This window comes from Crocuta crocuta, unplaced genomic scaffold, assembly GCF_008692635.1.
Source record: "Crocuta crocuta isolate KB4526 unplaced genomic scaffold, BGI_CrCroc_1.0 scaffold103, whole genome shotgun sequence".
NCBI classification, from domain to species: domain Eukaryota; kingdom Metazoa; phylum Chordata; class Mammalia; order Carnivora; family Hyaenidae; genus Crocuta; species Crocuta crocuta.
Window position 1 is genome coordinate 1,798,260 of NW_027529192.1, and position 14,551 is coordinate 1,812,810.

Consider the following 14,551-nt stretch of genomic DNA (forward strand, 5'->3'; position numbering starts at 1 on the left):
CTGTCAAACAGACTGGGGTCTGCGTTTGCAGGGACCACGTTTCATTTTTAATTATTTCATTTTATTACAAATGGATGTTTTGTTTTTAATTTCTATTACATTTGGAATGCCATACATTGTCTGATCAATAAATTAGTTAATATTAGTTATGAATCACATTCATACAAAAAAAAGTCTTTCCTAAAAATACACAAAAAATAGTCTTTCCTAAAACGTGTTCTCAAGCCAAAGGCCAGTTAATTTAAGAAAAACAAACAACAAATAAAGACAACTTGTATGGCCCATTTTACCACATGTAAACATGAAGACCAGACGTGACATTTAAGAAGTACCGATTCTATAATCACATGAACGTTTCAAAGGTAAGCCACAGTCCACTTACTTGGTGAAGGTCATTTCCCAGGGCATACTCCGCAAAGTAGCCGGGCGCAGCAGACGACGCTCTAATGGCCTGCCACATTTTGTACTGACAGCCTCCCAGGTAGTGAGAGTTGATGCCAGGAAAGTGACCATAGTTTCTGAACACGAAAGCTTTAGGCGTTATCCCTCTGTTTACTATGGTACTTACTGCAGCAACCTAGCAAATTAAACAGCGAATGATACTCATTGTCAGCAGCAGTACTGGGAGCTGTAAAACCTTAAGTATTATTTACTAGCGTGTGAACCGCCTACAACTCTACCCATCAACATAAACATGTATCATAAACATGATGTGAAGCAAAGGGAACCGAATTTTTCTAACGAGGTAGTTCTTTACGGAAAACAGGTAACGAGGACTGAGACCATTTTGAGAAAAGCATTATAAGACAATATTAGCGAGCCCCTATACCTCAGGGGTTAGACCCCTGGTCTTAGAAGACAACAATAAGATATTTTTGACTACATGATTTATCTATGTAAAAAGACATAAATTGGAAATCTTTGTACAATAATCGATACAGCAGTAGTAGCAATGAATGCAAACTACTTGAAGAGGAATAAATATGCTATTTTCATAGTGCTTACAAACTCCTCTTTGTTTCTGTTCTCTTTGAAGGCATTATGACTTTAGTAACTGAAACTGACACTATACAAACTCTCAGGGCTTTCTTATCATAGTTAATAACTGGTAGCTGGGTAATTTCTTTTTTTTTTTTTTAACGTTTATTTATTTTTGAGACAGAGAGAGACAGAGCACGAGCTGGGGAGGGGCAGACAGAAAGGGAGACACAGAATCTGAAACAGGCTCCAGGCTCTGAGCTGTCAGCACAGAGCCCAACGCGGGGCTCGAACCCACAAACCACGAGTTCATGACCTGAGCTGAAGTCGGCCGCCTAACCGACTGAGCCACCCAGGCGCCCTGGGTAATTTATTAAAATAACTAACATGGACCATCTTGGGTCTCAGATTTTATTGATGTCAGTTGAATTTATGTAAACTGTTGTGTTTGTTAATGACCTATAATATAAACTGAAGGTGAAAGGTACTAAGGAGGCCAAAGTTATTAGGGTTCGGTGCCAACCCCTGCCAGGGGCCCGTTCGCTTTGTTATTTTACAAACCAAACGTGATAGCCCTAGACCTTGTGAGTGACCCGAGTGTGTCTCCAGGCCACTGTGGAGAAGAGTCGTCATACACCAAACCCCAGGGGTCTGTCTGTGAACGGGTACACACACTGGCTGAATGAAGAATCACGTGGGAACCATGACAAACCCACTCATCACGAGTGAGGTACTTTTTGAGGTGGCTCAAGTTCTCTTACACCTACTCTTTTATTTAAAGTTGGCGAGTCCTCAGACTTAAAAACAAACAAGCAAAAGGCTCTGAAGACACAGGGGGGAACAAACGAGAGGTGCAGGGCGCCCCCCGGGACCTTCTCCAGAAGAGCTGTGTGCGCCTTACTAACGTGGCCTCGGGGCCACTGCGGCGGCCTCGCCTGCCACCGCAGTCTCCTCCGGCGTCGCCTTCCGGAGCCCGCGGCGCCCGCACTCTCCAGGCCTCCTCCCGCACACGTTCTTCCCTCTGCCGGCAACGCTGCTACTCACCAGCCTTCGCACTAAGATCTCAAACCTCAGATCCTCAGAATAGCCTTCCTCGTGTCGCCGTAAGTACACGCTTCCACGGAACTGGTTTGTGCTCCGTAGCGTTTATTTCAGGGAAACTCTGTGTCATTTGTGTGATTACCTGACTGACGCCTACTGCGCCCCACTGGACTATACACCCATGTCTGCACTTACTCACTAAGGTCTCCAAAGTGCCCAGCATGGAGCTGACACGCCGGGCTTCTAACTAATATCTAAAGAATGAATGGGGGGCCCCCAGGGGGCTCAGTCGTTAAGCATGGGACTCTCAGTTTCGGCTCAGGTCATGATCTCAAGTTTCATGACAGACAGAGCCTACTTGGGATTCTCTCTCTCTGTCTCTCTCTCTGGCCCTCCCCCACGGTCTCTCCCACTCTCTCAAAAATTAAAAAAAAAAGTATGAATGAAATTTAAATAAGCAAGAAAAATAAAGGGAACTGTATTGGATTTTCCATGGTTACAGCTTATTATCCTAAGAATAATTACAAGCTGAAAGAGATTCTGAAGGACATAAATCCTATTCCTTCTTTAAATAACAAGTATTATGAAAGAACACAAAACTCAAGCAATACTCAGATCACTGGGCTTCAAACAAAACAAATGAAAAGAGCAGCCAAACTGAGACATCTCCCAGTGGCATTAACACTTTTTAAATTTAGGTTGCATTTGCATGTTAACCTAACATATATCTACCAGCACATAACATTTCTTTTAAAAATCTTAGGGGAATAAATGCCAGACTTTTTCTTAAACCACTAGATTTGATTAACCTTGTAATAAAATAATTCTTATCTTTAGTCCTAGTCTTTCATGTTCCTAAACTTCTGCTGTACTCTTACTAGAAACAGAAGATGTCTAATGGGGCACCTGGGTGGCTCAGTCAGTTAAGCATCCAACTGCAGCTCAGGTCATGATCTCACGGTCTGTCTGTTTGAGCCCTGTGTCGGGCTCTGTGCTGACGGCTCAGAGCCTGGAGCCTGTTTTGTATTCTGTGTCTCCCTCTCTCTCTGCCCCTCCCCTGCTCACACTCTAACTCTCTCTCAAAAATAAACAAACATTAAAAAAAATTTAGAAGAGGTCTAATGAACACATCCTGTATCTTCACAGAATGGCTCAAGATGTAAGAAATCAATATAATCTATAAAAAGACGTTCCTAAGAAATGTTTCCTTTAATAAAGAAAGGGCCTTCAGAATAAGTGCTTTCACCTGACCTTCAATTCCAACTTGGTGTTATATTTTAGACTCTAAACTTACCTTAGGACATGTAGGGTTTCTTGCTGTTTCAATCATTAGTGAGGATCCCATCCTATCCCTTTATAAAGGAGAAAATTAAATTATATCAAAATGATTTTATCTCCCAACATCATGGAACATACAATATGAAAATACTATTTGCTCAGGGCTTTGTCTAAGGACTATGAGTGACAAAAAAGAAATATAAAAACAAGAAATATAATAAACAAGGTCCCTCTAGCTGCTGTATAGTACCATTAATGCACATGAAACAACATATAGTTATTTGTTAAGCTGATTTGAACTGCCAGTATCTNGTAAAGGCACGGAGGCAGAATAAACCTGTTGTTTTCCGGGTCCTCCTGACAGGATAAAGGAGCTGTGCTCACATAAAACTGCCTGAGTACATAGAGTAGTTACAGACCAGATCAGGACATTTAGACTTTAAACCTGTTTTAATAAGAGCCAATGTCATTTCTAAAAAATGCTTTTTAAATCATCTGAGCTGGCATGTGAATCACTGCAACGTTACAGATAATGTCCTCAGGCAGCAATTTCCACAATTCCATCATAAGGGAGTTTTATTTCAGAGCAGATTGTTTTCCTGGCTTACAAATATGTATTTTCCCCCTCTACTGAATACAAGGACTAGGTTTTTTGCCAACTTGCCTCAAAAAGAAAAAACATGTTTCTAATGACATTTTTTTCAAACAATATTCATGATTCTCAAATAGAGTGTTAGTATTACTGAGTTTCACATATAAGTAGTATGCACAAATTAGGTGATGATCTACCCCACACAATCTTTTATAAATATCAATGTAAAATACTTTCTAAAGCGGACAAGATCTTTGTCTTTCTGAACCTGACCTATATGTTTCATCTGCGTGAAGACCAATGCAATTGAATTCTTTCAATGATCTTTATCTTTTCATAGAACTCTTGCTCTAAAATTGGGACAGAGACCCTGGGAGCAGGCTGCTTTTACAGTTTAAGCAAAATTCACAGGGGCGCCTGGGTGGCTTAGTCGGTTAAGCGTCCGACTTTCGCTTAGGTCATGATCTCGCGGTTCGTGGGTTCGAGCCCCGCGTCGGGCTCTGTGCTGACTGCCAGCTCAGAGCCTGGAGCCTATTTCAGAGTCTGTGTCTCCCTCTCTCTCTGACCCTTCCCTGCTCACGCTCTCTCTCTCACCTAGAAATAAATAAAAAACATTAAAAAAAAAAAAAATTCACACTTGGGTTTTTTTTGAACCTTGATTTTATAAACAGAGGTAAAATGCTTTAGTGAAGTTATGAATATAAATTCAAAGAGAAAGTCAGGAATACTAATTGCTTATTTCAGAGAGATGTGAAAATACAAAAAAATAAAAAAATAAAAAGTCAATATTCCTAGATTCTACTGATGGTATAATTGAAAAGTGTCCCTAAAATAACACAAAAGGATCACAGGGAGGAAAAAAAGGCAGAAATATGCTCTCAATAAATAAGAGAAACAAAAGACTCAATAAATAAATAAATAAGCCAGAGAGCAGATGCGGTGGGAACCAGAACGACCCCCAGTGAACAGCACTTCCTGACGTCCATGTCCTCGTATACAGCCCCTTCCCAGAGCTTCGGTTTCAGGGGCTGCTGTCAAGAGGACATCAGCAAACATGTCATTAAGGTGAGGCTTGATAAATACTCCCGCACTGGGGCTTGCCCTCTTGAAACTCGGACCACTCTAATGGGATGAAGTCCAGAATGAGAGTGACCGCGTGGACAGGGAGACCGGCGCCTGGGCCATCTCAGCCGTGGTGTGAGTGGGAGTGAGTTCAGACCCAGACAAGAACAGAAGAAATGACCCCACCACAGAATCAGGCTGTTTTAAACCACTATGTTTTGGGGCGCCTGAGTGGCTCAGCTGGTTAGGCATCCGACGTGAGCCCAGGTCATGATCTCACTGTGAGTTCGAGTTCCGTGTCTGGCTCTGTGCTGAGAGCTCAGAGCCCGGAGCCTGCTTCAGATTCTGTGCCTCCTTCTCTCTCTCTTCCTCTCCTCTGCTCGTGCTCTGTTTCTCACTCTCTCAAAAATAAACATTAAAAAAATTTTTTTAAATAAATAAACCACTAAGTTTTGTAGTGGTATGCTTTGCAGCAAAAGCTAGGTGAAAAAATAGGGAAAGAAAAACAACTAACCACACTTAGAAAGGTCATTAATGCGGAGATTAAAAATAAGGAAGGCTATGGAGAACCTTCACCAAAATAGCAATATGCAAATATATGAAGATACTCTAATGAGTAACGAAAGGGGGAAAACACATGCTTCCTAACAGAGAGACGGGCCTTACAGTCTATTTTACGGGCCTTTATTATACAGTTAAGCCTGCAGAAGTATTGTTCATAATCACAAGAAATTAAGAACATAAATACCCTAAATGTAAATGGTTCAGAAAAATATGATACCATCACACTGCAGAGCGTAGTCTTTAAAAATTTGTCAAGAGATTTTCATAAAGTTGGAAATAGGGCAAGGATATAAAACTGCAACTACAGGGGCGCCTGGGGGGGCTCCGTCGGTTAAGCGTCCGACTTCGGCTCAGGTCAAGATCTCAGTTTATGGGTTCGAGCCCCGCGTCGGGCTCTGTGCTGACAGCTCAGAGCCTGGAGCCTGCTTCAGATTCTGTGTCTCTCTCTCTCTGACCCTCCCCTGCTCTCTCTCTCTCTCTCTCTCTCTCAGAAATAAATAAAACATTAAAAAAAAAATTTAAAACTGCAACTACAATATAATCTGTGCTATATGAAACATATATGAAAGCGTATGGAGTCTAGAATAAAGACTAGAAGAAAATATATTGTAAGGTCCACAGCTCTGAATAGGATTCTGGGTGATTTTAAAGGTTTCAACTTTATGCTTATATTTTTGGAAAGTGAGTATAATGCCTTTGTAGTATCCTGGAAAAAATTTTTAAAAATTATTAATGTTTTAGAAGAATATTTGTTAATGACTTGAGAAAGACTCATATGTTCAATAGAAACAACAGGTGTAAACATGTCTATGTATAATATGATCTCAATTCTTACATAGATCTTAATTCTTAGAAAGGCAACTGGAACTTCTACATGCAAATCTCACACATGAGCTCAAAAAAATGGTGAGTGGAATTACACACCGAAATAGTAACAGGGGTCATCTCTAATTACTGGTATCAAGATTTTAATATTCTTTTAAAATTATATGTACATATTATTTATACACTCAAACATTAAAAAAGTAATTATAACTTACTTAAGAATATTTTCCCATGTTTGACTGTCATAAAATGCATGGCTCCAACTCATTTTGACTGTTCCAACAATGACATTTTGTGAAAACACATCGGATCCTAATTTTCGGTAAAGTTCCTCACACTCATCCAAGGGCATATGAAACAATCCCAACATGAATGCTAATATCGCACCTGGGAGAAAGAATGCTTAGTTTTTATCAGACATTACAGTACTTATAAGACTTCCCAAGTCACAGACTTGGTTAAAATTCTAGCTTCAACACTTTTTTTTTCATGTCTTTATTTTATTTTGAGAGACAGAGAGCAAGCAGGGGAGGGGCAGAGAGAGGGGGAGACACAGAATCTAAAGCAGGTTCCAGGTTCCGAGCTGTCAGCACAGAGCCCGATACAGGGCTCAAACCCACATACCATGAGATCATGACCTGAGCCGAAATCGGACGCCTAACCAACTGAGCCCCCCGGGTGCCCCGGCTTCAACACTCTGTGTCACCTGGGTGTCACCTGGGACAAACTTAACCTGCCGGAGCCCCGAGTTTTTAATCTACAAAACAAACTAAAATGTATACATGCTTTTATACTGAGATTAACACAGGTAAAGGTCTTTACTCGGCCTCAATAAGGACTAAATAAATGTCAACCAATGATGATGAAGATCAATTTTAAAATATAAAAAATGGCTGTTTTACATTAAATCAAATAACACATAATTAAGTTGTGGTCAATGATGTTCTTTCTAACCTTAATAGATTCCTTACAACTTACCAGTTCATTGAAATAATTACTCCTTCAGGTTGGTCCAGGGAACTAAAATAATTAAAGAAATTAAGTCTCGGGGCACCTGAGTGACTCAGTCGGTTGAGCATCCTTCTTCAGCTCAGATCACGATTTCACAGTTCAGGAGTTCGAGTCCTACATCGGGCTTTGCACTGATAGCAGAGAGCCTTCTCTGGATTCTGCCTCCCTCTCTCTCTTCCCCTCCCCCATTAGCGCTTGCTCTCTCTCTCTCTCTCAAAAACAAACATTAAAAGATTTAAGAAAAAGAAATTAGGTCTCTAATCCTATTTTTTTTAACAGCCGATTTCATATTCTAGCTGCACGGGTAGGACACACTGCCACCTAGTGTATCTAACTGGCATAACCCCAAACTAAGGAGAAAATAAGCGAGAAAGCTTTGGGGGATTGGGGGCAAAGATCGATAAGGTATCACAGTTTATTTTGACATTGTAAACAAAATAAAAACAGAAACTCATTATCATAATGAGCTTTAAATATTTTATTATCCTCGGTCTTTTTCTAGTAAAAGATAGGGCAGCTTAGGTTTCAAATTAAATTGTATGGCATAACTATGTAATAGAAATTATTTTTTTTTTCAACTTGCAGAAAATCTCTAGTTAACACAAGAAATAAGCTGCCAAAAATTAAGTTCCTTTCAAGTACAGCTACTATAAAGATGAGCATATTATTTTAAAACAAAATTTAGTGAACCAGGAAGGATATCACCCTTAAATTAAATATATTTATTAAGCCTATAAAAATTCTAAATGCAAAGAAAATTTCTACATTAGAATATACAAAATGGAAAAAAGGAAAACTATAAGCACTGTATTGGGAGTTAAGGTGAATGCAAGCCAGAAGACACAATGGAAAAGGCAGTTCGTGATAAATACAGAAATGTACACGTCAAATACACAGATGTCCCGCTCCCTGGATGATGAATCTCTGTGATCTTAAATTGTCTTTATTGAGCATCCTCCTACTAACAATGGTGCCAAAGCAGGAAGTTCGCTTGTTTAAATGGGTGTATTGTTAAGAACTACTACAAAATTTAACAGAAATGGTCAGGGTAAAGCTGCAAAACAAGTGCCAAAGAACACTACCCTGGGGAATGTCTCTTTAAGAAAAGTTTCTATAGTTAAATCAAATTGAGAAATAAGTATTATTCTCCTATCCTGAGAGTCACATTTTTATTGAACTCAGCGCGGAGCCTGCAGAGGGGCTCGATCCCAGGACCCCGGGATCATGATCTGAGCTGAAATCAAGAGTTGGACGCTCAACCGACCGAGCCACCCAGGCACCCCCAATGCATTTTTAATACACTGAAGTATCTCAGAAGTCCCTGTGTAAAGAAACCTGTATTACTTCCTACAACCCAACAACTTCCTGTAACCTAATGTCTTGGGGATTTAGTGTTCATTCCATGGAACATCGGAAGAATCACTAATTCCTTAGGTGTTTGAATCATTCCTTTTAACTGCTTTCGTTAAGTTTCCGCAACTGAACATCAATTATATGCCCTTTGGGCCTACTGGGCATACCCGACACACATAATGTGGAGAAATCATTTGATTTTGTTCCTAGCAGTCTTTAATACTGTTTTGATTCAAGAGAATGAGAAAAAAGAGAAATAAAAGCCTATGAAGACCAACTAACATGAACTGAGAAATTATCAGGTCAAAAAGTAAAATACACAGCAAGGGCCCACAGTCCTAATAGTTCCTGAATGTTACCGAGGGGGGTAAACAATAGCTGTGTGTACCCCAAGGGGCTCAATGCATACACTGGGTGGGTGTGGGTGGAGGGATGGGTGACAGAGCTCATGTAAGGAAACAGAAAAACCAAAAATTTACCTGATGGAACGAAGAAATTATTCAGTAACAATCATATCCTAAGTTGCCAATTTCCTCTACAACAAATATGAAACTACAATTTTAAATGCACCTAGCAATATCAAGAAGCAGGCTTTAAAACACATAGAGTCTCGCATTTATTGATGTAAATTCAGGCTTTAAACAACCAGACCAAAAAATGTTATCAAAAGCAAGTTCCTCACAGAGGGACACGTCTCACAAAAAAGTAAAATCATATCCATCTTTAACATCCTATCGGTTCAAGTACAACTTTGGTCCCTACCTTCCTTCCGCTTTATCACTTTCCTTGAGGGGACTATACCGTAAGGCAATGATTCGTAGTTTGCGCTCGTCACCGTGACTTACTTAAAACGTATTAGAAAAGCACATTAAAGACCACCTCTGAATGTTACCTTATTCCCAATAAACATTTTCTGAAGTTCGGTAAGCCAATCAAAGATTTCCTCATCACCAAAACATAGAAGGAGGACCCGCCACTTGGGAGAATGGCCAGAAGTGTAAACGTGGGCTTTACATGTGTGCTGCGGGGAGGCGCTACTTCCGCACGACGACAGAGCCTACCTGTGCTCACACCACAGATGTAGTCGAAGAGCTGATGTACTGGCTTCTGGGTGAGCTCAACCAGCTTCCGCAGCGTCTGCAGAGCAACCACGCCCCTGCGCATGGGAGGGAAAATAAAAGCCCCTGTTTCAAGGAAATTAAGTATTGAATAAAACAAGCCCACAAGTTGCCTTTGTAGCTCATGCGCCAACACAAATATCAATGATATAAATTAACATCGGTAAAAACAGCCTGTTTTTAAGGTTGCGTTCGAAAACCCAAGTATCTAAATAATGGTATAAAACGTGTGCTATAGCAACGCATTTTTACATTTCTACTGGTACCTCTGTGACGAAGACTACAGCGGCGCACTGGTGTGAACTACGTATTTCTAACACGCCGGCTGTGGGGACTTAAAACCTCCTTTCTCCGGTTCTGGAACGCCACACACTGGTGGTTTCTTCTCTCTCCGATGTAACCTGGTTACCTATGTTTCTATGTATTTTCTTTTTCTCCATTTCACTAGTCATACTTTTAAAGTTTTCTTTTATTTATCATTTTTTCAAACTGTCAACTTTAAGATAATGCCCTACATTTAAGATAATTTATGCTGCTGGCTTTGCTCATCTCTCGATCTTTGCCAAGGCAGCAGAGAGCATGATGATAAATGTGAAAACTGAAACAGGCCAGGAGGGTGGGCCAATTCAGGAAGTGCATAAGATGTGAGCAATTCTTAACAGTAGGAGGAGATGCAGACACCATGAGATGGTCTACACCCAATACAAGATGCGGGGCAGAGAACCGGAGTGGCAGGCAGGGTCTGGCAAATAAAATTTAGACTGTCCAACTGTGCTTTGCTACTGCTCATGGGAAACCACTAGAAAATATTCTAAGATTAAAATAGAAAACCAAAGATGCTGATTTTTTTTTTTATTTTAAGAAATACTATGGATTTAAAGAGAGATAAGAGAAGATGGCTTATTAAAGAGATACATTATGAAATCAAAGTGAAAGGACATGAAGAATTAGAGATAATGCTGGACAAATCTACTTAACAATATGACCTCCATTATCACATAAAAAGAAATAAACATGCACATATATATTCATGCAAGAAAAAATATTTGAAAAAATCAAAATATTAAAAGTCATCTGGGAATTGTGAGCTACAATTTTTGTTTGCTTCTCCTTATGTTTTTCTTTTTTTTTTTCCTCCTAAGTTTACTTGTATAATGAGAAAGAAAACTACTTTAAAATGCTGTATTTATAAATTACCTCAGGACAAATTTAAAAATAAGTATCCTCGCCAGGTTGATTCTGTCAGCCTAACATGGTACCAGGCTCTCATACACAAAACACAGAAAAGGATCAGGTTCTTTTCCTCACAAGGCCTCACACCTTCCTCCTTTCAGCATGAACTTCCCATTCCAGCTGCTTTCTCTTGTTCCCCTAAACCGAGGTTTCCTGACGGCAGCACGAGTGACATCACGAGCCGGACAACTCTGTGCCACAGAGGCTGTCCTGTGCCCTGTGGCCACCACCCTCGTCTCACCGGATGACAGGGGCAGCCCCCGAGCTGCGACAACCCAACAAGCCCCCAGACGCTGACAAATGTCCTCTAGCGGTAAAATCACCTCCGGTGGCAAACCACGCATCTAAAGCTCCCCGCATCCTAACTCACCTCCAGATGTCCCCGAACGTCTTCACTCCCATTTCCTCCCTGAATGACTAACACAGCTCCAGTTAGAAAACCAAATACTTATTGGTCTCAAACCTCTTGTCAACATCCCTCCCTCACTCTACATGGATAGCTGAATGTTCCTGACTGTTCCTTCAGATCTCTACTCAAATGTCACTTCTTCGACGAGAAGTCATAGTCACACTGGTGGCTGCCCACGGTGGTGGGTGGATGGGGTTGACAAAATGGGTGAAGAGATTAAAAGGTACAAACGTCCAGTTAGATAATAAATAAGTCTGAAGGATGTAAGGTACAACATGGTGACATGGTCAATAATACTGTGTTGCATATTTGAAAGTTACTCCGAGAACTGATCTTCAATGTTCTCAGCACACACACAAAACATTGTTAACTATGTGCGGTGATGGATGTTAACAAGACTTACTATCATCATTCTGCCAAATATACAGATATCAAATCATTGTGTTGTACGCCTGACACATAATAAGTTAATATCTCAAATTTTTTTAAATGGAAAAAGAGTTACAGTCACGATCACTCTTTACAATAGCACTGTTACTCTTTTTCTTTCCTTTCCAAGATTCTGTTTAAATTCAAGTTAGTGAATATACACTGTAGTACCGGTTTCAGGAGCAGAATTTAGGGACTCATCACTGACGTGTACATGCCCGGTGCCCGGCACAAGGCCCCTCCTCACTGCCAGCCTACACTGAGCCCCCCCCACCCCCACCGGCTCCCCTCCAGCAACCCTACTTGTTCTTTGTGTTTCAGAGTCTCTTCCGGTTCGCCTCCCTCTCTGTTTCTATCTTATTTCTCCTTTTCTCCCCCCTAGGTTCATCTGTTTTGTTTCTTAGATTCCACCTGAGCGAAACTACATGGTATTTGTCTTTGGCTGACTTATTTCGCTTAGCATAATACATTCTGATTCCATCCACATCACTGCAAACGGCAAGATTTCATTTTTTTTGATAGCTGAGTGATATTCTACTGTGTATATGTGCATACATATACATACACACACATACACAAACACACACGTACATATATGTATCACATTTTTCTGTTAATTTTCTTTAGAGAGAAAGGCATGACTGGCGGATGGGGCAGTGGGGGAGAGAACCCGAAGCAGGCTCCACGCGCAGTGTGGAGCCCAGCACCCAGCTCAAACCCACAATCCTGGGATCATGACCTGACCCAAAACCAAGAGTTGGACGCTCCACTGTCTCAGCCATCCAGGGGCCCCTATACTGTATCTTCTTTGTCCATTCATCAGTTGACGGACATTTGGGCTCTTTCCATAATTTGTCTTTTATTGACAGTACAAAACAGCACTGTTACTCTTGATTACTTTGCTTTATTTTTCTTCATAACACCCATTACTACTCCAAAATACATTTTTTTTCCTGTTTGTCCTTTCTCCTCCCCTGGAACACAAGTACCATGAAGACTTGGGTTTTGCTTACTGAGTGACCCTAGGATCCAAACACTGCGTAGAACCCGGCAGGCACTCAATGCATTAGCTGACTCAATAAATTTTAAGATTCAGTAAGTGATAACCATCCTTCCCAAATGCTCTGAACTTAATGGCAGAAGAGAACTGGCTTCTTCCTGCTCCTCGGTGAAATTCCTTACTCACACAACCGCTACTCTCCTTACTTCTCATTACCCCGAACTAATTCTATGAACTAGAATGATTCTCTCCAACTCATTACCACTTTACCTATCATATGAATAATGTTCGCTTTCTGGAATTTCACTTCTGTAAGAAACATCCCAAAGATCTTCTAAGACTTTTCTCTCCTCCATCAATTCCACCTTCATTTGCCAAATCAGCACTTCCGTATTGCTGTGTGAAGCCTTAGAGGCCACGTGTGCAAGACAGAACGGTCTTTCTCAATACCAAACACCTCCTCCCAGTCCCTCGCAATTCTGTCCCAATCATCCCTAGGGTCTACACTTAAGAGTGGTCTTGACATCTTTCAACTCTATCCAAACCCCTCTTTCTTCAAAGTTTTCTTACATATTTTTCCTTCCTCCTGCTTCCCACTGCCACCATCTTAGGTTGTTATTTTATTGTCCTCTGCTTAGATTATTAAATAGTCTCTTCTCTCTTCATCCACTCCTTCACTCACATTGGTGTCAAAATTAAAAGAATCTGGCTGGCACACGGGATGTTAGAATTTAACAAAAAGGTGAGGGTGGTACTTCGACATACAAAACACTAAGTGTCAAGATGGGAAGACTGGAGGACAAAATAAGGGAGGCAAAGTAAGCCAAGAGCGACAGGCCGGGTGTGTACGATGAGTTTAAGAGGGAAGGGCAGAGGTGGTAGGAAACTAGAACCCAAGCTAGAAAATGTGGGGGGAGGCGAACACTGAAGAATCTAACCAACAAGTAGTGAGGAAGAAGAACAAGAAGCGAGGACGAACGGCCAGCAGCTAGGACGGAGTCTGATGGTGAAACAGTCTCCTTCTGAGCTGAGAAGGCTTAGACAGCTCTGGTAGCACCAGAACTGCTGTCTGCAAATGAAGAGGTAGGGAGTCAGGAAGTCACTGATACAGACTCCTTTCATAACCATCGCTTAAGGAAGTGACTAGTCGGCTGATAAATACGGGTAAGATAAATATAATGAAAGAAAACGATTATAAGACATTGCCAAGATTTGAATAGTCACGGTTGGTAAAACGTCCTGAACTACCAAAAAGTCCGGAAAAGACCAAACTGAAATAAATTTTGAATCAAATGAAAATAAAAGCAAATCCAGGTATATATAAAAGAAGCTCTTAGATTGGTAAAGTAACAAGTTAAGAAAAACTAATGTTCTGTTTCAAAAATTTGGCTTTATAATGACGTAGTTACTATAGTTACACAGAATCAGTTAAAAAAAAAAAATCCTAAGGCTCAATTGAATCAGCAGATTTAAAACATAATTTTTGTGGGGCACCTGGTGGCTCAGCTGGTTAAACATTCGACTCATGATTTCAGCTCAGGTCACGATTTCACAGTTCATGGGTTCAAGTCCTGTGCTGGGCTCTGCTCTGTCAGCACAGAGCCTGCTTGGGATTCTCTCTCTCCCTCTCTCCCTGCCCCTCCTCAGCTTACGCACGT

At 40.8% G+C, this 14,551-nt stretch overlaps 1 protein-coding gene and 1 long non-coding RNA gene across 4 annotated transcripts in view; one reads left to right on the forward strand and one right to left on the reverse strand.

Moving 5' to 3' along the window:
- The window catches only part of LOC144226801 (uncharacterized), a 497,259-nt gene that overhangs the window by 97,971 nt on the left and 384,737 nt on the right, over nt 1-14,551 (forward strand). The window lies entirely within an intron of this gene.
- The window catches only part of PNPLA8 (patatin like domain 8, phospholipase A2), a 43,333-nt gene that overhangs the window by 15,327 nt on the left and 13,455 nt on the right, over nt 1-14,551 (reverse strand). For all 3 annotated transcript variants that reach the window (XM_077758330.1, XM_077758329.1, XM_077758328.1), the window contains exons 5-8: nt 9,766-9,860; nt 6,556-6,727; nt 3,314-3,371; nt 383-577 (exon numbers count right to left, since the gene is read on the reverse strand). In XM_077758330.1, the coding sequence (XP_077614456.1) occupies nt 383-577; nt 3,314-3,371; nt 6,556-6,727; nt 9,766-9,860 (520 nt within the window). The remainder of the gene's footprint in view (nt 1-382; nt 578-3,313; nt 3,372-6,555; nt 6,728-9,765; nt 9,861-14,551) is intronic.